This window comes from Habropoda laboriosa, unplaced genomic scaffold, assembly GCF_001263275.1.
Source record: "Habropoda laboriosa isolate 0110345459 unplaced genomic scaffold, ASM126327v1 scaffold205, whole genome shotgun sequence".
NCBI lineage: Eukaryota > Metazoa > Arthropoda > Insecta > Hymenoptera > Apidae > Habropoda > Habropoda laboriosa.
In genome coordinates this window covers 43,149-67,569 of record NW_017100322.1, presented here as the reverse complement: position 1 = coordinate 67,569, position 24,421 = coordinate 43,149, and the positions used below count along the sequence as shown (strand labels likewise).

The 24,421-nt window shown below is 41.9% G+C and overlaps 1 protein-coding gene across 1 annotated transcript in view; it reads left to right on the top strand.

The window, feature by feature from the left end:
* LOC108574351 overlaps positions 1–16,073 on the top strand; it is a gene marked incomplete at its 3' end in the record, with an annotated part of 195,447 nt that extends 179,374 nt beyond the window's left edge. Inside the window, exons 2-3 of the mRNA XM_017936930.1 lie at positions 8,372–8,452; positions 15,851–16,073. Coding sequence (XP_017792419.1) covers positions 8,372–8,452; positions 15,851–16,073 — 304 coding nt within the window. The remainder of the gene's footprint in view (positions 1–8,371; positions 8,453–15,850) is intronic.
* Positions 16,074–24,421: the final 8,348 nt, after the last annotated feature.

Here is a 24,421-nt window from a genome sequence, read left to right as displayed (position 1 = left end):
TCTTCTTTGGAACCCGTGGGGCAATTTAATTTCTCGGAAGTTCCGCTTAATCAGTGTCGTGTAACGCGAGAGCTCGCGATTCAATTAACAAAGGAAAAAGATAAAACGTCTTTTCCTGTTCATTTTGCATTGCATAATCTGCGACAGCGAAGCGGCGCGACCAGCGGTAACGGTACACCCTCGGTGCATATTTCTCGAACGAAGCCGGTGTCAGATGCTGGTGCATTAGCAGCTTCAGATCTCGTCTCTGCGAGTGTAACACAATATCCGACTCTAAAACAACCACAACTTCCAACTTGGCTGTTGCGAGCCCGAGCTTCTGCCTAACGAGAAGCCTGCGTGGAATTATCATTGTTGACACTTGGCTTGACGAAAGTTTAGCTTCGTGAAATCGTCGCGTCGTAAATAATAGCGGCCGGACTAAAATCTGGGTTAACTCCGGTCGAAGTAATTCGGATACGTAGAGCGTTTAAGTGGTCCTTTCTGCTGATCGAGAGAGGTTCTTCTCAGTCGTGTAAATTTGCGGAAAATATTCGGATGTATCGGGTCGTATTTTCAATGAGAAACGCAAGGAAATTCTATAGCGACGACATAATGGTCTTATCAAAAAAAATTCTGGAATGAGATGGCGCTTAATGGCGTTGGAAATTATGAAATGACCTGATATTTGAAGAATCTTTGGTATTCTTGGAAATTACGAAATGTGTCTTGAAGACACATGTAGAAGTCTTTTGGTAGCACTGTAGAAGAGTTTAAATGGGTAATTAAGACCTCGACGTCGTGAAAGTTAATTTCGAAGACCTCCACGAACCTTATCGTTTCACAGTTACGAGAACTTGCAGGGATTAGAGGTCCTACGGTCCAAATCAGATTACTCCAGTATCGCAGAACATCGAGCTCTATGATCACAGGACTCTTGGACAGTCCTAGTCATTGTGAAATTCGAAGTTCCAGAATCTCTCTACGATTACGAGATCACGATACTCCAGATGTCATCTCAAAAATTCCAATATCGTGAAATTCGAGATCGATCTCTTCTTATTTCGACATTTCGCTGTTTACATTTAGCCTATTCGCGAGCGTTGCACAATAAACTTTGCGGCCGCTGGTAAGTTCGGATTTCCATTTTCTGTCTTAATTTTGAAACGGATCGCTTGCCCGCCGACTCGCGCGGTCAGATTTTTTTTCAACCGCGGTTATTTATTCACGCGGAACTAAAGAACAGAATCAGGATGTTATATTGTCTTGCTTGCGTAACCGCGTGGCTCGGCGGTTGCGTCACAATCGGCCGGAGGAAGAATTACGGAAACGGTGTAATTTACCCGATGCTTCGCGGGGGTTGGAACATTGTTCGCGTTCGTTTCTCTCGTCGGTTGTTGCTTCAGACGGTGGATTCCCGTATCTGCGTCGACAGACTACGTTTCCGTCGCTTGAATTCCGGCATGCCGACACTTGGAGAGCGCAATATTCGCGACGTGATATTAAGAGAACGCGTGGAACGTCGGCGATATTATGTTTCTGTTTCTGTGCTGTGTAATAGCTGCACGAAGAAAAATCGCCAATTTTGAGAATGCTGTTAGGCGTAGAAATTAATTCTTCCTGATTGGATTCACACGATTGATTCGAAGCGGCAGAGTTTCGCAAGCTGCCAGAAAAATGGCGAAAGGTCACGAACAGTGATAGAAATTTGTTATTTTTTAATGAAACTTTGATTGCATTCAAAAATCGGAGAGACTTCATTTCTATGTTTAATAATTATCGAAAGCTGTTCAAATTGTAATTTGCAAAATACGCAGTGGTCCGTTTTAACTGGAAAGGGTGGAATATCTCACGAGAGATTGAAGTTTTGAAAAAAGTGTGAAATTTGCAAGAATTTTTTCAACAAACGCTATAATATTAGAAATAGAAAAATACAGCGTTCCATTTTAAAAAATTGCTCCACTATTACACCAAATATGTCAAGTTCCTTCAGATTTTGAACTTACGCTACTTTCACAATCACTGAACATCCTCTCGCGCAAAGAATCACCACGATCCAAAGAACTCTGTACGAATTTCAAAATTTCTTCATCCTTTCATCCCCAGCTCCGCCGTATAACTCGATATTTCAGCTTTCCTCGTGTTCTTAAAACGCCAACTTCATCCTCTTACACGATTTACCTTTCGCTCAAAGGCGAACAGTTGACAAACTTTTTTCTCGCTGTGGGCTTATTAAATCGCCGCGTAAAGCCGCCGTTGGAGCTCGGTGTTTCTTCACAAAGCGGGGCCAGGTTGGCCCAGAGAGACGACCGGCTACGTGGATTCTTACCGCTAATGCACGTTTTGTGCGAATTCACCGTCTCCTGGGTTTCCTTGGAGGAACATCCCGAGCGTGGGGAGAGGCAAATGCTTTACGGGACGTCGAATGGATCGCGCGATAAAACGGCGCACGTTAAAATGCCCCCCGGCTTCCACTTTCGTTCCGCAGAGGTTGCCTCTCTCCTTCTTCAACTTCCTGTCGGCTGTTTCGCGGCAAATTCTCGCGGTTTTCGAGGGACAATCCCTCGCGATTCGATTCTTTCTCGCCACGGGCGATATTTTTGTTCGATTGCTTTGACGACGCAGTCTGGAGAGAGCAAATTGTTCCAACCATTCCAATTTTATTGCTTATTCGACTTGCTCTGGGAAATAAAATTGTTCGAAGCTGTTCGTTACTAATGGAACTGTTGAAACAGATTCTTCGAACTTTGATTGACACTGAAGTGAGATTAGACTTAACTTACGGCTTTTAAAAAGAATCGATCGGGTATCTGTTGCTCACAGATCGTAGTAATTCGCTAGATTTTTTCTCAGAGCTACGAGTTTGATTTATAAAGCAAGCAGTCTCGTTACTTTTCCAACAGAAACCACGTGTACTTTTTTGAAATTCTTTAATTTGGTGATATATTGGCAATTGGTTATCCCGAAGCAAAATGTTTAACAGCAATGATTGGACGGTGGAGCGTAGCGTAGCACAGCTTCATAACGTTTCCAAGTTCCTGTCGATTTTAATTAAGGCGACTTCAACCGGGTTCACATTTGATCGCGGCGAGGATATTAAAAGAGGTAGAAAGGTGGGTCTGATGAAAATGCTTCAGGCGGTCTGTCAGCCGTCCCTGTAAAAGGATGGACGAGTTGTCTCTTCCCCTCTTTTCCGGGGGTTCTTTTTCTCGGGAACTTCTCTGAATGAATTTCTCGCGATCGCCTGCAACCACGCGAATCCCAGGATCTATGTAGATTGCATCTAGACTTAGAGACGTGTAAACAAGTGTATCTCCGTGTTACGCGAAAATCAAAAATCCTGTAGATTCCTGTCGAATTTTTTCCAACACACTTTTCCATTCTCTCCTTCTGTCTTTCATTAAACTATTTTTCACTTTCGGGACGAGCTTACTGTCAGATTTTTATAATTCCACAAAATATTGGGATCGAAGAATTTGAAAGCAATTTTTGCTCGCAGCGTACATTTTATCATTTTTCCCCCGTGAGTCACGTATTCCTTCGGCCTTTTGTGCGTTTGATTTTATTTCGTCAACGAACGCCAAGTTATGATCTCGACGTCGGAAGAGGCTGATGAACGTTCGTGATGGGAGATATCGACTGGTCGTGATTCGCTATTTTATTTATTTTGCAACTCGAACGTCGGAGCGTACCGCGTGCGAAACTAACATCTGCCCGCACGCAATGCAAATACCTCCGAGCGGTATTTTTGCGTTGCACGAACACCGTCGATCAATGGCTAAGAAAATGGGAAAGCTGGCTGCTATCTCAGATACACGGAATGAATATTCACCGGATGTATTCATATTTTATTGCACTTAATGTCGATGAAACAACGAATGAACCATCAAAGACACTTCGTAAAATATTTCGTTGAAACTTTCCCTGCAAAAATTGCACAATTCTCGTTTTTACGGAAAGAAAAATGAAATTGAACATTCCCGACAGAATGAAACTCCCACAAAATTGTACAACCCTTTTTCAACCGGGCACCCTTTTGCATAATTCTCACTTAAAAGATTGAAATATCCGGCTAAATCGTTGTTATTTCGCACATTTCCTGTCCGTGTTTGCCTCAAGCTTAGAATTTTCTTACCAGAAAACTACTAAAATTGGACGATAAAGTAGACAATCGTGGTTATCGACATAAGGGTTAAGAAAGATTTCAGCAGATAAAGTTAGACGAAACACCCTGTGCAATCTGCGATAAGTAATTTATTCAAGCTCAAACATCACGCACACATCACAGATAGATAATAATTCATAAACGAATAATTTCCAAGAAGAATAACTGTTCCTGTTTGCAAAGCAGTAAACACAGATATCCTCGTGGAGATAACTCTGGTTGATCGTAAAATTTGCTTAAATTTCCAGCGACAATCACGCGCACGCTTTGCCACACGTCTGTTCCGTGATATCATCGCTGTGACAGGGCGCGTGTTCACCGCGGAAAAAAGGCGATAAAGTCCGGCCGGGTGAATTGTTAAATTAATTAGAAGCCTCTTTGGTGAAACTCGCGTGTCGTGAAAATTCCTGTCCAGTGGTCGAGCGCAGCGGATCGATCCGTTTTTTCTTCCTTTCGTCTGTAGAATTTCTCTCTCTTTCTCTCTCTGGCGTCTGAAAAATAAAATCTCGCCGGATGATACGGACGGCGGTGTAGAAATAATGATGTCGCGTGAATCTGCGAACTGATTGAAACTTTCAGAATGCAAGTCGGTTTTTTGCCAATTATACCTTGACTGCTCGGTCCTTTTTTCCTCTCTTTGTCCGCTAACTACTATCGATTTTTCTCTCTCGAACGTGTACGCGTTAAACGTGTGTGTACTTTATTATTCGTTCGTTTCCACTGTTCCGTCGATGATTCGCATAATATTTGCTTTCGGATTGAAAATGAAAAATACGGTTAATATCGGGGAAATGTTGTTTGCATTTGTGAAATATTTATCAGCAAATACGAACGAATTCTCTCTCTCGTACTAGAATATTGGAAAATTACGTTAGTTCCTGTACGCGCGATAATAAATGATCGAATGCAATTTGTCCGTACCTTCGACATGACGAAAAAAATCGGTATCTTTTACGAGTAATCAGAGAGAGAGAGAGAGATTCACCGAGTGAAACTTATATTTTCAAACACACACTTATCCGAGGATAATTAATGAAACAAACGACAGACGTTGTACAGCGTAGGCACACACGATTCATCATTCAAAGAAACGAGTTCTTTCGCGAAATCAATCGAATGGTACGGTCGCGGATCTAATTACAGACATCCTGCGCGCTTCGCTCGCTTCTTAATTGATTAATGGAGGATCCTAGCGTCGGTACAGCCGTATCGTAGACGTTTTCAGAACGAACCCGGCATTTTAATTGAGATAAATACGTGTTAACCGTGCGCCCGGATCGCCACTTCCAAAGGCAGACGTAATTACAAACGACTGGTTCGGTTGAAGCGAGCGATAATATACAGGCTTTATCACGGGGAACGATCCGCGAATGATTATTATTAATTAGCCAGAACCTCGTAATTGCACGTTTCTACCGGCTGGAAATCCACTCGAAAGTATCCTCTCTCTCCTCTTCTCTTCTCTTTCTCCCTCTCTTGTTACGTTGAAATATATTTACCCTCGTCGGGGGCATTAATCATGGAAATAACTGTCCAAGGAGCTTGAAGCCGAGAAAACGAATCGTAGTCGCGATTGTGTGCTCGTCCGCCGGATCCTGTTCGAGAGGTAACGGGAAGAGGAATGGCAGGAAGGCTGGTTGCAGCAAAATACAATGTACCATTCGAATCGTTTGTTCGATGGTATTGTAATAAATGTTACTTGCTGCAATGTATCAGAGGTTGTGAAATGATTCGCGTCATTGTCGTGCAAACTACAAATGGTATTATGCGCGATTCTGCTCTGACTCAGGGGAACAGAATTTTTCGTCAATTCTCTTTCGATTATCTATTCGATGGTGTTACAATGATACCAATATCCGCAAATGGTGTTACATGAATTGTGGTCAATTCTATTCGAACCGTTTATTTGATAATTTTGTAACAACTGCAAATTGTATCTCAGGTGTAACTCGGGAGAATAGTCAATTTTGTTTGATCATTTTATTATAATTCTAAATTTAAAAAAAATTTTTAAACGCCGATGCGAAAATCTGCTGTAGCGAAAGGTATTTGAAAGCATTTCGTGACACGGTATACCTGGTAACTACACGGCTAAACGAAACTTCACAACACTCAGCTTCTCCATAAAAAAGTGTTTCCATCGAGCTTGTGAAAGAACGATTAATCATCGCCTCTAAATTAGGGAGAGCCACGGTCCTCTGGTAATGGAGAGTAGCTAATCGTCCGTGTCCAGCACAGTTTCAAGAGGATCAGGGATGAGATAGCGAAACTACGGGCTTCGAGTATCAGTCAGTCGGGTTAAACTTCTCAGGCTGTGAAGTCCCAGGTTGCCTAAAACCCGCGCATTAATCACCGCATTAGAAAGTTCTATCGAACGAACTTGGTTGCTCTGTCGTGAGGCTCTCAGCTTCTTCTTCTTCGCGCGAAACTTAAACTCGATTGCAACATTTAAACGGCCCAATAAAACTGAACACGTAAAGTAACTCACGTGATCACGATGAATCATAAACCGTTCATCCGGTGAAACGAATCAATCGAGAGAAACTCCGTCGTCAACGGCGAGATAAAGCGATATACTGTATATCGTTGCACAATCCCGGTGACAACGTCGAATCGTGAATTTTCTACAATGTGTATACATACATTAACGCGATCACGCGATCTCGTTTTATAGGTCGATGCATCCGGGGTAAAACGAAAGGCATTAATTCTACGATTGCGCGTAAAGTATACGCGGCTGTCGCGTTTATTCGTCCAACTTATTAATTTATGTCACGCAGCCGGGCGCCAGAACTTGAGTTACGGTTCGCTCGCACGAAAGCATAAAGCGATATCGGCCTCTCCTTGTCACACGCAGACGAAAAAGAAAAAAACATTGCACGTATATATATATATATAAATAAAGATCGTGTATCGTAATACGGGGAGAAACGCGAACGGATTCGCTGTTGCGTAATTCCAGCCGGAGAGCCTCGTCTTTCCGATATTCCCGCGGCGAGACAAGAGGCAACGAAAATAGTCAAGGTGTGGCCTGTGAAAATGAATTTTGCATTTTAACATCGATACACGCCGGTTATTTACCGGCTCCGATCCGTAAACGCACGGCCGTTTTCGCGCGTGTTGCACAACTGCGACAAATTACGCGCGCGTATGTTGCAATAAAAGAAATTCAGCAGGCGCGTTCGTGGAGATGGCTCCTCCGTCTCTCGCTGAATAACCGCGGCCCGATACTCGTGTACGTACGCGCTATACACACCGCTGTAACGACGCCGATACGTTACGGCGACAGAGAAGGGTGAATATCCTGCAAAGCGTATTCTCGGAATAATCGTTTGACCCGTCTACCGGGAGATACCTGTTTTCCAATAATTTAAGCCGTGCACCGTGTAATTTCCGATCGATCCCGCATGATTTTATTTTCATAGGGTAATTATGGCGGCTGGAACGGTGATTTAATAAGTTGCACATTCTTCCAATGGTCGTGATATTACACGTGTACGTGTTTTCTATTATTCGTTGTGCTTTGTACGTTATTTTTGTATGGAAGAATCGACGTATATTTCTGTAATATTGCATTGTGGAAATATCAGATTGATATGTTGTACCGAGTAGCAACAGTATCGATTATAGATCGTTCGAAATTTCGCGCCTGCGCGTTCTCCAATCCGCAGACGCGCAAGCTTAAGACTGCGCGCATGCGCGTAGTACGTATACGTCGTACGTTCCGCGAGAAAGATTTGCAAATGGGATTTGTGAAAATAAATAATTTCGCGTGTATTACTGTTGCGTTAACTCGTTGTTTGTGTTGTTGCTATTCGAATTATCGCGAGATTTGTTATTACTCGTAAAAGAATATTATCGTTGGATGGGTTAATATACGCTAACGTTAAGAACTATTTAGTCCTTAATATTACTACGTAATTTGTACTGCGCATGCGTGAACCGATAACTACGTCATAGCGTCATGTCTATCGAGTCTTGATCGCGTCGGTTTCGGTAATGATGCAATATTCGCGTAAACGTTCTAAAATTTCGTTTGTGCGGTATTAAATCGGTACAGTGAGTTAGTTTTAAGTATCTGGCGTGACAGTGTGGTGTGTTGTGTGTTGTGTGTGCATAATTGTAACGGCCAATGAACTCCATAGAGGCAAACGTAAGACACAACCCTGTTTATAGGTTATTCACTCCCGAATGGCAATCGTGCTAACGATAATTCTGTTTGCCTAGGGCTTCCAGCGTCCGCGGGCCCGATTCGCCGTTGAGCTCGGATCTGGCGCTTGATAAGCCTCGCCCCATACCATCACCCAGGTAAGCTACTTTGCGGTTGCAACCCTTTCTCGCCTTGTAAAAAGCCAATGAAAAAAAATTTCTCGACCCCGATTTCCCGAGTAATAAACTCAGAGGTTAATTGGAAAACTTGGCTGGGCAGCCTCGAAGGACTTTGTTTCTCACGGTCGAGGCTGTTCATCCTTCTGTAGGGCTTCGACCTACATTTACGAGGGATGCGGTAATGCGTATTAATTGAGACGATGCCTCGTGTAGAAGTTTCGTGCTTTCAAACCGTTCCGTGAGGTTCGTCGAGGTTGATGAGTTCGGGATAATATTGAGCTGTAGGAAATTTGTGTATTATACCGGGAGTTTTCTGCTCGAAGATTCTCGTCGTGCTTTAGAAGTATAGATAGAAGGAAAGTGTGTTTGAAGTTTTGTTAAAAAATATTCGAGCAGAAAATATACGACGCAACGTCATGATGGCGGCGCTGTATTTCAAGATGGCCGACATTGTCGTAAACATAAGAGTGATATCGATAAAGTGTCGCATTGTCGTTTGTTTTGGAATCCGTGTTGTTGTTACGCGTGTTCTCGTTGATGCTTCGAGTAACCTTCTTACCGTCGTGCTTAGCACATAGCGACAAAGTGTGATCGGCGAACAGGAGAATACAGAGAATACGAGAGCAGCATTGTCGAATTAATTGAATTACTCAAAACCCGGCTGGTTCTTCGTTAATTTAATTTCCCCGTGTTCGAAGTGTTAATAAACCGTAGTTCCCGAAGCATGCTCAGGAAGTTCTATTTTTACCCTCGCGCTGGTACGAGTTTCACCCTGTGCACGTCGAGATTCACCCCTCGATGGAGGAGCTTGACGTTCGATAAGCCTGGCAACACAATAAACCATTCGCCGTGCACACTGAAACGCCTATTTTATTTCCTCATCGACACGTGGTATTTCGAGCCCCAGAGCTCTGTCGACCACGACGTGAACCGAACCCCCGTGAACCCTTGCTCACCACCTGACTAAAGAGAGAGAAAGATATGTAGAATGAGTGAAAGAGTGAAAGAGTGAAAGAGAGAAAGAGAAAGAAGGATACACCCCATCGCGTTCCCCGGCTAAACCACTTATTATCGAGCATCCGCGTAGCTTTCCTTTGTTTTTCACTCTCCTTCTCGTGCTTTTTTTTTATTCACTCGCCAGCGTGTTTCACTTTGCCCCTGAGCACGACGATAGAGAAAGAGAAAGAGAGGGGGGGAAAAGTAGGAAAAAAAGAATTGCACGGCGGGAAGGTGAAAACGAGGAGACGACGCGGAGCTGCAAAGCGAGTCGTAATTAGAGAGCAACTGGTTCCGGCGTCTAATTAAAATATGTTGCTGATTTTCGATAGCGTGTATATGTGGATTATTTTCTGTTGGAAAAACATATCGCGCAATGCTGTTCAAAGGAGAATGTAAAGGCATTAATTACGTTAATGGTGTAGTACATACATTTTTTTCCTTTTTTCCCCACCGCCTTTTAAATATGTTTTTCTACTTTTTTTTTTCTTTGAATTACATTTGCATGTCGGTAAGTCGCTTGTTAATGCAGCCTGGTTGTTTCTGGGCAATTTGGTCTTTGAAGTTTACCCGAAATCGCTGACCTCCGACCGTGTATTTTGGATATATACCAGTTAGCAATTCGTTGGACCGTGTGCGCGCGAGCATTAGCCCCGAAATTCTCCTCGAAATACTTGCGCGATCGTTTCACGTGGTTGCGTCGTTCGCATACTCCCCGTGCTATTTGTGTTCATCAATTCGGAGTGACCCAGTGTGAGCAGGTCAATTGTAAAATAGTTCGCTCGAATATAGAGTTGGCTACTGTGAATTTATAAAATTCCTCCCTCGTTTTCCATATTATAAATTATCCAATCTACAATACTTACGGTTACTCTAGCTAATATTCGGCACGAATAATGAAATTGACGAAATTTTCCAAATCTACGAAACATTTTTTTTTCTTTTTTTTTTTCAATTTTCATTGAAGGCTCGGATAAAGAAGTTGTAAAAAGTGACTTTTACTGTTCTCTTCGCAATTTCCACAAATTTCAATTATCTGGTACGCTGATGTGAGTGCGTTGTTTGTATGAATGCGTTGTCTGTGTGAATGCGTGAGGGTCTATGGCCGGAGCGGTAAGGACCGGCGTGCCAGGTCGAGTGTTTGGGATAGCGCGAAAGATATTGAACGAATGTTTAGTTTTAGTAATCAGGCGAGGAGTGCGTGAGTGCGTGTGTGTTTTCTTCTAACGAAAAGTGTGCATGTATGTGCAACTATTAATAAATATAGCATAGTCAAAAGTCCGTTCGAGTTTACTATCCCTCCACACAAAAATCCCCTACAGTCGTTTGATTCGATTTTTAAGAAGTTATACTGTTCCAAAGAGGGTTCGAATATTAGCGAGAGTAATTGCATCTCGTTTGCATTTGTTTCTCGTTAAATATCTCGCTGGAAAATTTCCATTTAATAATGTAAACATTAACGTCTCGTTTTTTCTTGAAATTCTTATCGCAGTGAAATGTGAGATGAAGGTTCGAATTTGAATTAACATTTCAGTAAAAATCCGGGCGTTTTTAACGAACGGTATAAAAATATTCTTCGCCTCGCGCAATAAACGCGAAGTTTATAAGGTTCCTCGGGTATTTCCTGGCTCTATTTCCACTTTATCGCGTGAAATTTCTTTACCTCAGATCACATTCGACGAAGACTTTTACGAGGATCTCGCGTGAATGATAAAAACTCGACTCGCTAGCCGTTTAAAAAGTAATACCTTATGTGTACATTTACATTTTATTAAAACGTAATAATCTGTTACTCCGGCCTGGAGAGTTGAATTTTACGCCGTTTTAATAAAATATCCACGAATTCTGGCGATCGTCGAACGAGAAACCGATTACGCTCGCTCGTCCACGAAATTACAATTTGATCGCGTTATTGCGTGGCACGGTCTCTCTCTTTCTGAAATTTTTCCGTCTCTCTGTTTCTCTGCTTTTGCCCAAAAATCACTCGCAAAATCTGCGTTACGAACAATGCGAAAAATTAATATTCTTCCCTTTGCTATATTTGATACTACGTTCAAAATGAGAGTAACCTCGCTCTCGGACCGATTCTCCTCCGTTCTGCGCATAGACAGAGAGCGTAGCAGAGGGTAAGACGGAGAAAAACGTGGGTGGTTAACCACTAGAACGACCAGACCTCCACTTAACCCTAGGGTCTTCGGGTCTTTTTTGACCCAAAGGTCTTAGGTGTAACAATTTTTTGTTACCAGCGCGCCGTATTAATTTAGGAACTTAGGAATTAGGTTTCGATGTAATGCTAAGGGAACATAAATTTGGTAACAGCAAAAGTAATTAAAAAGATAAGAAGGCGATGGGTCAAAAAAGACCCGAAGACCCTAGGGTTAAGTGGAGGTTTGGACGTTCTAGTGGTTCTAGCCCTGCCTTAGGCACGTTCCATGCGCGAAGCGAGGTTACTCTCATTCTGAACAGAGTATAATTTCCAACGTTTCGCCTTTTATACTATTTAATGTGTAGTATCGAGGCCTCCGTACCCAAATAGGAAACCTCGAAGCGCGCAAAGCCTCGGCTTGCTAAGCCGAAGGTCCCGGGTTCGATTCCCGTTTTGGGTCCCTCAATATTTTTCCCTAGGTTCCTACATATGGAGGCTCGTCCGGGATGGAGGCATCTACGGCTACACGAAGCCAGGAGGTGTGCGATGAAAACATGTTGAGGGTTGTACGTCTCCCAGAAAAATGCGTTGTTTCGGCTGTGTTGAGTTGCGTTGCACTGAGGACATTCGAGGGCGAATGTCGATTCAGGATGGCCGAGTGGTAGTATCATCGGGGCCTCCATACCCAAATAGGAAACCTCGAAGGGAGAATAGAGAGGGAGTGGTTGGCGTAGCGCGCAAAGCCTCGGCTTGGTTCGATTCCCGTTTGGCTCCCTCAATATTTTTCCGTCGTCTGTTCCTACAAATGTGTTGTTATCGGTGTGTTTTCTGAAGCTTGATAAAGGTAGTATCATCGGGGCCTCCATACCCAAATAGGAAACCTCGAAGGGAGAATAGAGAGGGAGTGAGTTCGGGGGCTTGGTTCGATTCCCGTTTGGCTCCCTCAATATTTTTCCGTCGTCGGTTCCTACAAATGTGTTGTTATCGGTGTGTTTTCTGAAGCTTGATAATACGCTGGAAATTGAAAGCAACTGAACACGGCTGAAACCCGGAAGTCTAGATCAACAGTGTTCGTACACGTTGAGATTAGCTCGGAGAAGTATAAATTTGACGTTAATACACTTTAGTGTAAATAGCTGAAGGATAAGCAAACTAAGTTGGTTCCGGATGAGTAGAAACGCAATACGTCTGGTGTGTGTACAGTTAAAAATAGTTCTATTGATAGTTAACAGTACGGCATTAGACCTCTAATACGTCAATCATTATTGTTATCGGGACAGGGAGTATTGAAACGGACGTAAGAGTGTGTAGTAACGTTCGATAAGCTCATGGAAATCGATGCTCCATTAGTCGATCGCTTTGTAATTCTGTCAAAGCTGTACCCTCGTGAGATTACTGTCGTTGATACGCAAATGCACTCCTCGCATAATCGGCCGTGGTTAGCGCGAACGAATAATCAGCGAAATGGCTTTGTCAGCGTTTAAAGTTGCTCGGTTAAGTCGGTCAGTTTTCCGGTTGCTCAACAACGTCTCGTTGCATTCAAATGCACGTGCAATGGCCTAAGCGATGTCAGAATGCTTCGCGAGATTCTGGTCGTATCCGTGTGTGGTGTGTCTGGGAAATTGTATGAAAATTAAGGTTTTACGTTGGAAATTTCTATAGTGAAATTGGGTCCATGAAAGAATTTAGGGTGCGTTGATGTTTGACAAATATTTTTCTCTCTCTATTATCGCTTCAAGCTATTATCAACGATCCGCGTGTTAAAATTTCGAAGAAAAATGATAAATAGTGCACTTGGGGATCTCTCCTGGGAAATTAGAAATTAAACGAAAATAAAACTCTTATATTAAAAATTTCCATGGTAAGACTCGGTTTATAAAAGATTTAGAGTGCGTTAATATTTGACAAATATTTTTCTCTCTCTATTATCGCTTCAAGCTATTATCAACGATCCACGTGTTAAAATTGCAAAGAAAAATGATAAATAGTGCACTTGAAATGAAAATAAAATTCTTATATTAAAAATTTCCATGGTAAGACTCGGTTTATAAAAGATTTAGAGACAACTATTTTTTCAAACTTTTTCCTATAAGAAATAACGTTTTAATTATCAGTGACCCACGTATTAAATTTTCTTAGAAAAATTCACCAGTTCAGTGTAAACGCATTAGCTCTCAACAAACAGCACTCGAATAATAATTCTTTCTGTTTGAGGAAGAATGGTCTATATACTTTATTAAACTCGTTACATCTTCATAAATATGAACTTCTCCCCAACATTCGCTGAGCAGAGTGCAACGCCAGTTGCTTAACTCTTAGGGCAGGGCCAACTTGACCCCGATTCGAAAAGTCCACGAGGCGGTATACTTTACCTAATTAAAAAAAGAATAAGACCGTGCTTACGTTAATGCATCAACGAATTACCCCGTTACGAAACTTGTAGAGAAAATTTCACTTGCCGCAAACGACACATTTCGTCAGTTCTAAAGAACAAGCTACAAACAAGTGTAAATAGTGACAACGAAGAGGTCGTCGACCTTGTTTAGAAAAAAAGAAAAATGTTACGAAACGTGTTCGCTAATCAAGCTCATTCGCTGGCAAAAAAGCATTTACGCGTTAACTTAGCGCGTATCGTCAGCACGGTAACGTTACGAAAGCATTTTTCCTCGCGGTTGGACTCGCGTTACAAAAGGCAGGAAAAAGTGGGAATTGCGTGTGGTCTTTTTGGACTTGATGGCGAGTCTACCGTGAAAATTGAACTAGCGGTAATGGAATTTCCTCCGCGTCGTTTTATCCTCATCGAGTCTGGCAATGTGTCGCTTTTAATTCGTCGCGACCACATCAAGAAAGAACCATCCCCGTGCATGCGTAAATGGAACTCCTCTCGCCGTCATATTTCTGCACTTTGCTGTTGTCAATTAACCCCTTAACCCTGGAAAGCCGGAGCTGTTGGAAGGGTTACATTAATTTTAGTAAAAGGGAAAAGAAAAGAAATAAATACGATATTTAATTCTTTTGTTTACAGTTGCAGATTATTGGCAGTCTACGTAAATTATTTTGCGAGGAACATTAATTTTTAAAATTTTGGGGACATTTTTTAGCCCTTTGTTGAGCATGTCAGGATTGAAAAATAGGAGAAATGCAAACTGTGAAAAATCATTCCCAATTTTTGTACAGGTTTTCTGTTCTATTACTTTGGCAGTAGAGTTTTTTTTCTGTGATAACTTTATCCAAAAACTTTAACTGTGATATTTCGAAAAATAACGGAATCGAAGTAGAGGCAGAAAATTTTCTGGCCATTTTTGGACATTCTCTTAGGCTTTCTCCGATTAGCGACGAAGTATTCGAGTTAATTCGTGAATGATTTCAACCCTTAAACGTAGTCGACATTTTTCAAAAATATAGTAAGGAATTAGGAAACATACTTCTTTTCAATACACTATTAAACGTCCACGCCAGTTCCTTGGACATCGTTGCTAGCTCATTCTGCTCCTTTTTCCCTATTAACGACGGAGGGTAGATAATTGAGAAGTCTCGAGGTCTCGGATATCCCTCTGAATATCCCGAAAGAATTTCCGCGGGGTGATTTTCGTAGGAAAAAGGGTCCTTAGATTTTTCATTCGAATGAATTTCAATAAAGCTCTGCGGAGAGAGGTCGAGAGGAGGGGTCTGGTCAGATTTATTTCCTCAAATTAGCAATTCAATCTCGACCGAATAATCCAAGCTATTCGCGCGTTTAATTGGCCACACGGTGTAGCGGCGTGGTTCGTTTGCTTTTCGCGAGAGGACAGATGGAAAATATTAAGCCGGTGGAATTACACGCGTACTGTACACAGAAGCGAAATTTCGTCGAGGCGCAAATACCAGCGGGGGAAAAAAGAATCCACGATTAAACCCGAGTGGTTTTTTTTAAAACGCTCCGATTAAAAAGCTGCTTTTCGCCTCGATACTGCTGCTACCGCTGTGTAATCAATTCAATTTCCCTTGGAAATTCTCATCGCGTACAAATTTACAACGATTCGTTCGAATTACCGGCTCGCGTTCAATAGCCAGTTCGTTGCTCGATTTATCAATTGCGAAACAATTTCAGTTCTTCGCGAGAAGAGACTGCTGTTTCCTTTTTCTATTTTATCCCGAACTCGTCTGGTTCTCGTTCGAAAGGGTAGCACGAAACTCCATCTACGCAGAGTAACAACCCTCCTAACAGAGAGACGCTTCTTTACCGACTGTTGCAGACAAATCCACCCCCTGTACGGGGAGAAAGCTGGGCTACTGGGCTATTGCGACCCGCTCGGTAACACAGAGAATTTTCCACCAGCCCCTAACATCGTGGTCGAGGGTGGTAGAATCGAGTTTGTCCGCCCCTCGCAGGATGGCACCACGACACCCCGTAGGAACACCATGTCCCGTGGCTCCCAGACGTTCAACGACGAGTCGGAGAAGTCTGATCCAGCAAAGGTAAGTCGACTCTTTCGTTTTCCATCGGTCGTTCAACCGGTGTGTTTGCTTAGACCCGTTCGTGTTTGCTCCACGGCCGGACCGTGGAGCCGAACCTGTTACGTCGGAGCGTTGCTTGTACGTATGTACCTACAAAGGGACCCGGCTCCGCGAAATTTTTCTCCTTTTTCACGGGGTAAATAAAATGAAGATGACGGAATCTCCGGTTGGATAAACAGAGGTCGTACCGCAGGGAGCTTGTAGTTCACGTCCGGTTCCACCGCGTGTTGCCTGTGAAACGTTGGTTGAAAGCTGCTCGAAATAAGCGCCGAGAGAGGATCAGCTGTTTAAATGACTTTTGTCGCGCGGCCGGGAGACAAATATTTTAAGAGCTTTGACGGAACGGGTGGAGGTTAAATGACGCTTTCGATGAGGGAGGAGTTGTTTTACCGGATGAAAACAAGGTTCTTTTTTCTTTGCCGAACTTGTGTTTGAGCAGTTGATGGGAAAACATGTATTGAAATTTGAACAACTGGATTTACACTGAAAGTGACTAGTTGAAACGCTTAATATTTTTGTGTGTTTAATTTTTTGAATTTTAATCTAAATTTAGTCGACCACTTATATGGATACTATCGAAATTTTCGATTAATCGATAGTTGATATCGACATATCGAAAATTTCGACTAATCGATAGTCAATATCGATATATCGAACCTTTCGATTAATCGATAGTCGAAGTCGATGTACCGAACTTTTCGTTATATGCAAATTTTCGATTAGTCGATAGTAGAAGGTGGCTAGTTTGATTGTTCAGTCGAAGTTTTAATAAATTCCATAAACCCGTAATAACATTATTCATTCAGAGCTCGAAGTCCATTAGCTTCTATCTTAGGAATTCGCGACAGGGTTGAGCTTTGCAATCTCTAATTGACGCCGCGTCGACGTTTCTTAATGCAATCCAACCGGTGTTTGCATTTTGACAAATCGCATTTCTTCGACCCACTCGGCCGTGAATCCGGTTAGCCGGGGGTTTTTGATGGGGTTGAAACGCGCGCTGATTTTTGTTGAACCCTCCCTCCCCGCCCGCTTGAACCCTTCATGTCGTATTCATTAGTCGTAACCATAATGGAATAAGTCGTAACGTGTGAAATACCTGAAGGCAACGTCGTCTACAGGCGGCGGCAGAAGTCTAGCGGTGTGCGGCCTGTGAAATCAAGGCAGCTCGTTAGCTTCTGGTTAAAACATCGCGTTGGATTTTTTTCTTTTTCTTTTTTTTTTTCACGCTCTTTTTACCTCTAACTGACAACGCGCGATAATTGTATCACGCTCTTTACGCCTCGACAAAGGGTATTCATTAAGTTCCGAACTTCGTCTCCCCGTGTTCGTTATATTCTCCCACTGTGCGGTATTTCGGTTGTTTTCTACCGGAACGCTGAAACCTTCCATCGATCTCCGTGGAAACGTGTACGAATTGTATTTTATTGCTCGTTCTCTGGATGTAGAGAAATAAAATTTCAACGTTACGGAAGAGTGAGTATATTTCTTCTCTATTTGTGATTCGCCAAAGTTTAAGCTTGAATGGAACAGGTCCAATTTGATCCTCTCGAACGACACTGAAATTTCGTTAATTACCTACACTTCTCCTAGCCATTTCGATCGTGGCGCATAGCCTCATTGGCAAAGTAGTCACGTTTAATCAAATGATCTTCGAAAGGCTGTCGCGGCGGCGGCGATCGGCTCCCGGCTGGAAAATTTCACCCTGTCCTTTCTCGCGAGCGTTGCAAACGGAACGGGGGAAAAGTGCGCGCAGATTCCTGCCGAACCCTTTAACCCTTCATGTTGTATTCATTAGACGTAATTGATTTTCTCGATAGGGCGCCAGTAGGATTTCCATATTAAATTGGTAGCGCGCAGGCTTTCGTTGTTGCACACCGCGCCCGCTCGCTCGCGTCGATACGCGACGATTATTCTGAAATTAACGACGTTTCGCGGCGTGTCGCGCCTCCAACGTCGGTAATTCTAACGACTTAACCCTTTGTCCGCGCCTGTTCGTTCGTTTCACGGCATTTAGGGTCAATTGTGGCGAGGGTGGATTCGTACGGAAACGTGTCGCGATATTAATTGTCCGAGGTTACCAATTGTACCCCAGATACATGTATGCAGTAATAGATTTAATTATACAGAGTACAATTTCGAGGAAAAAGTTGGCGAACGTCTGTCTGGTTGTAAAGTTGATTCAGTGGAAATTGCGTTAATGTGGAAAAATTATGGTAAGAGGGAGTTAATTACCGTGGTGTATGTTCAGGATATCTCGTAGCAGAGAAATGTTTAATTTAAAATGTAATACTATTCGTGTGTAAATTATGTCGAAGGACTTTTCCTTAATTCTTTCGTCCGATTAGAGAACTTGTATGATATAAACAGTGTCTGTATGATAGTACAAATTTTTTTTTATATGTAATTAGAAGAAAAAAAATTGAGTAATAAGATATTTTTGCGTTAGTGCAGCGGTGCAAAGTGTTTCACGAATGTAACACTCTTTAGGGACAAATCTTCGTCCCAAAGAGGTCCAAGTGTCCAGGATCCGATAGTGTCCCCTTGTCTTCGATGAGACCATCCATATCTGCGCGACGTTCACCCCAGTTAGGGTTATCTGCAGGATCATTAATCGAAGGGATTTTCTTCAGTCTTACCCGGAGCTATCGCGAGACGTAGAACGTATTAAAAAGCTCAGGAAAATTTGCCGGTGTACAATTGTGGGAGAAAAAGAATTCCTGCTTGGAATAATTCACTCAGAAAGAAATATTCCGTTTCCAAGTGGTGTTACGATATTTACAAAAAAGTTCGTTTAAATTGATTTTTCTGAGGTTGTAAACACTCCTTGTTGATACAATCTACAGGTAGCCTAACTCAGCCACTTATTGACTCGTCTGAAACACCGTTTACTGTTCTACCATTGGTTTACATTCTCCGTACGCCATAACGATCCTCCGTAGATCGCATTTAATCATCCAGAAGCACTTTGTAACGTCCAACTAACTCGCCTCTTCGCGCTATCGATTCTCATAAATAATGCGGAAAAACAGCTTTAGATACGGGTCGAAAGCCTGATGAAATCCCCTTTCTAACGCGCTCGTTCGACCTTTCGAAGGAGTCCTGCTGCCGCATTTTCTGACAGAGTATTAAACTCCTTGTAGGTGTCGTCACGGGATATTTGCATGCAATTAATCACCGGTCTTTCTCTCCTGTACACACTCGAGTGGACAAAGTCGAGCGGCAGTTGAACCATGTGAACGTTGAATTTTTATCACCGTAGAGGAGAAATTAGGGGAGAGACCCGAAAACATTCAGACGCGATTCCCTCTCGCTGTCTCTGTGACGAAGAGAACTCGGAATTTCGTTTGATGCCAATAACAGGGTCGACTCTTAATTACGATTTTATTCGGCCTCGCCGCACGGTGGCCGCGCGAAAAATTTCATTTCGTCGTGTTAGGAGCTTCTACCGTTCGTATTAAGAGCCATGCATGGGAATCTTTATTTTTCGAGATGATTATACGGGTTATTATACTGCACCCTTGGATACGGTTCCCGTTGAAATTCCATTTCCATACGAAAGCAATTAGAATCATCCATTAAATGGAGCTAGATTTCATTTCTTTTCTTTGTTTTTTCTTTTTTCTCTCCTTTTCCTCCATTTTTGGCCTTGCTGAAAGCACGAGCATTCTGATCAAAATTAACGAGATGCACGAAACGATCGCGTACAATTTTACATTCGTACTTGTATAGAATCTCTTGGTAAATTACGACGGTGAATTAAGAGACTTTTTACGCGAGCTTCCGGAATTATTCGAAGGTTTTTTCGCGGACGAGGGAATTAATTTTAATTACGAACACCCAGGGTTGAAGTAAAATTAAAAAAAAAAAAACAGCGTAGGTATGAAATAGTGAAGCGCAACTGAAATTCATGCTGCTGGAATACCTGCGGTTTACTTTTATATTATTCCCCTGATTATCGCGGACCCCTGTTAAAACCGAATTCCGGCGAGCTTTTGCGAAGGAGAGCTGCATTAAATGGGATAATCCTTGTACCTCGTTCTATGCGCTTTCTTTTATTTTATTGAAATTTACTTGGGCGAGAATGTTTCCCGTTTCGCGATGAATTTTCTATTAATCCGGTGAAAATCGATAAAAATTTAACCAGCTTCGTGTTTGCCGCTGGAATGTAATTTATGCTTAACACGGGTATTACAATTAATTTGTACTCGTCAGATCTTCATTTAAAAATATTCACTCTTTCGGCGAATTAAAATTCATCCGTAATAACAGATCGCTTATTTCATCAAAATGAAAGAATTACTCAGCGTGTGTTCTACGTAAAAAAATAAGCCCCAAATTTTCGAGAAATTATAGATTAGATAAAAAATTAAATGGAAGAAGTAAAAGATAAAAAATAAATCAAAAATATGATATAAAATTTTCACGTAAGAAGCTTAATTTTGGAGGAAAGTTGAACTTAAGATTTCCCCTCCGTTCAGCGCTCAAGTAGAACCAACAAGAAATTAATCTGCGAATTACCGAGGCAAGCATTTCGAAAGGTAGAATAAATTAGCAGCAATTTTACACGTGCAACTTCTACCGGCGTACTTAATGAAAACGTCAGGTTCAGATTGCAAATAAGGGCTCGAACAACGTTGTAACAAATAAACAATTCAGCGGAGAGTAAGTTGACGCTTATTGACGTGTCCGGCGACTCTCGCTCTCTGTGCACGTATGCACGCGTGTGTCGCAGTTACGAATAATAATTAATCGTGGCGGGAGAGTTGATTAAGGCCCTATTCATCGAGTTGGAACGTTATAAATCACGCGGAGAGTGCATAGAGATTGTTCGTACGAGGCGCGGGCACCGACGACACGTCGCCTGTGCATCGACGAACAACGCGGAGAAAGCGTGTGAAGACGCGCCGGAGCGAGTGATTTGTGCCTCGTGTTGGAAGCTTTCAGGAGAAAATCCGTTAGGACAGAACGCCACTTTCCTTTAATCGTTCTTTTCTGGTTTACGACGAACGGTGCCGTACGTTTTCAACTGAGAAATTATTCGACGTGTTTCTGAGCCAGAGATTAATCAGACGTTGAGATTGCAGGGGTTAATGAAAGGAGTGTTTTATGTTTAACGAGTAAATCTTCTAGCTCGGTAATGAAGCTGTGAATACGCGGGTTTTGATGGTTTCTTGAAGGAGGAAATTGCAGAGTGGTTATTTCTGAAAATTAGTATTTTTCAGGAAATAAGAAAATTTTCCGAAAAATTTTGGGGAAAGTTTGGTTCTATATAAGAGTTTCGTAGCACACTTTATATTCGTTTCGTACTGTTTCATTTTGGCAATTAAATTTTTAGCGACCGCGAAATTTTTGTAAATTCAGCTTTGATGGAATATTCGTCGATTAAAAAATATCAACCGAAGTTTCTTTTATCTTTATCCGTCTGGCTGACACACGTGTTATCGGTTTGCAATTCGGAACCACCCTGCACCGATGGAGGAATTTAATTTCGTAAATGCAGCTCTCCATCCTGCGTAGCAGAGATTACCATTTTTCGCGAGAACGTTTTCGGGAAATTAAATAAACTGCGACACAGTTCGAATGGCGTAAATATTGGAAGAAAGCTTGTTCGCGATAATTTCGAACAAATTGATATTCCTACTCGGCAGTCGTGAATTTTTCATGTCGTTTTGGAGATTTTGCAAATCGGCGACGAGCAGTTGTGGGAAGAATCGATCGTAATCTCCTGGCAACGTGGTAAAAAACACACACACGCAAATGTGACTTCTAATTTATGCTAATTTTCGGGCAGAAAGTTTTTCAACCTGGATCAATTCAATTAGTTCCACTCTTTGATCGCTGGTAATTAGCATATTCTTCCTGGACGGGTCTGTAAAAATGTGCGTGCGGCTATCGACACGCCTCAATCGCCTCGATATTCATCGAAATTTCTTCCTTGGAACGGAGGAATAATTAATCCTTTAAACGTTCGCAGTACGAAAGTTACGACTTTACGATTCATTACTCTGCGAATAATGAAATTAAACTGTTAGTTCACGGAGGATGAGCTCTTAGTGTAATTAATCTTCGTTCGGTTCACCGCGAACCGTGACATTCCCTTGAAAATTCGAAAGTTTACTTTGTTGGTCGATTAAATATCGACGATTCTTTGGAAATTTAAATTCGTTGTTTGCACAGTGCGCGGTAAGATAGGGTTGTATTGGAACAATTGATACCTGCATATGTAAAAATCGATGGAAGGTGGGGAATAAATGCACTCGATTATCTCGAGTTTCGTTAAAATAGTGGAAGAGCTCGAAACCACGACGTTTCGAGCACCAAAAAGAAAAATTTTCGAGAGAAGCGGAAAGTAACAGAGACCTGTTGCACTTACCTAACTGTTACGCAATTGTTGTGTAACGAGTAGAGAGTAGTATCGTTGTTTTCAGCGTTTATCGGAACAAAATAATGTTTATCTGTGTGAAAAATTAATTTACAAAGCAATTAAGTGTTAAAATATTATTATCTTTAGTTACTATTTTCTATTTTCATGAAAAGAAACTTCTAACCTGCAACGTTCCGCTGTTCTTATCTCGGTTTTAATCAGTGTTCACCGCTGATATATATTCAGAGCAGATTATCGATAATTCTTTTTTCACCCCGTCGATGTTTATTTCGTTCTTTTTCGCCGTTCCTCGAGAAGATGTTGGAAGTTACAGGCATCGAGAAGAAAGAAAATTAGCAAGGTATCGTTGGTAATTCAGTGGGGATCGATCGATGGTCGAAAGAGTTCGCGATAAAATTGGCGTAACCGAGTGGGGAAGTTTGCCAAGCACTTGGGAGTGCTTGCTCGTATTGCTGGAACGAAGAAACAGACATAACTGATTGCCGTAGAGCAACTTTTCCTCAGTCGTTCGTTCGTTCTTTGTTTCGATGGAGCTGTTAACAAGAAAAATGCGTAAAAGTAAAATGTTCCCGACTTGGCTGTCTGAGAGCACAATAAAGGCGTTTTCTCGCGTGGAAGTGCAAGGTTGTAGCACCGAGGAGAGAAGAAGTAACGAGTGATCAAAGCGAAACGATCCTTAAGAGTGTGCCAGTTGTTGAACAAAGCGATTCGTTCGTTTCTCAAAGGGAAATGTTTGCATTTTATTTGTGACGATCCATCGCTTGGACTAATTGAAAACTTGGAAGGACAGGGCAAGGAAGAGACAGAGCTTAAGGATGCACTTTATTTCTTTTCATTTAATTTTTCTAAAATTGTGTTGTATATTAATGTATGAGTCTCAAGTTATGTCTAAGGATGCACTTTATTTATTTTCGTTTAATTTTTTAAGAATTGTACATTACGTAGAAAATTGTACAGATGTTTTCTGTGAATTTTTTAATAATTCCAGTGCAGAAGGAGGGCAATTGAAAATTTGGAAAATTCGTACCGCTGTGGAGAGCAGATATTTTGTGCCGAAAATTTTGGCGAATTTTCTCCATGATGGACACTTTCATATTGCGTCCTCCATAGAAACGCGTGGCTTGAACGACGGATGCAATAATCGCTGTCGATGCGATTGCATCCCCCTGTCAAAGTTCTATGACCAAGTGCAGCTGTCTGTTTCGACGTCGAAGGTCCTTGACATGCGGGGGCCATTGTAGTACGGAATTATCGTCGTTCCTGTTTAAATCGCCCGTAATTTCACGGTCGATCGTGGGATTTAGGGTGAAATGAAAATTCTTTCCCGTGCTATCGTGTCAGAGAACAATTCGCTACGTTATAAATATTATCATTTATAAAATTGCGTATTTTAGTGTAATTTTTCGTTGGTGCAAAATTTCACAATCCGAATATTTACGAGTGCAATTCAATTTGCAAAATTTTAAGGTATCAAAAATTGACGATCTTTGTGATTTTTTCCCCGAGAATCTGTAAACTATTTCAAACTACAACTTTGCAGGTACATTTATTCATCTTCCATATATATCCCCAAATTTTTTCGCGAAAATCTGATCACTGTTAAGAAAATTACAAACAGTAACATGACTCACGATTCTAGCTCGTATTAGTGGACACCAAAAGTTTCAAACTGACTTGTATACAATCTAGCGTGAAGTATCACGGTACAAGAATAACTGAAATTATTCCGACACTCTGATTCCATAAACTTCGAACCACCGTACTGTTTGCAAACAAGACGAAAGAAAGTTGAAAAAATGTAGCACAATCGTTAATTACAGACAAAGCGGCAATATCTATGCGCGACGATCAAGTTCACGAACCTATTTCATTCACGATCGTACTCATTCACATGGAAGAAATCGGCGAACGACGCTCGAGTCCT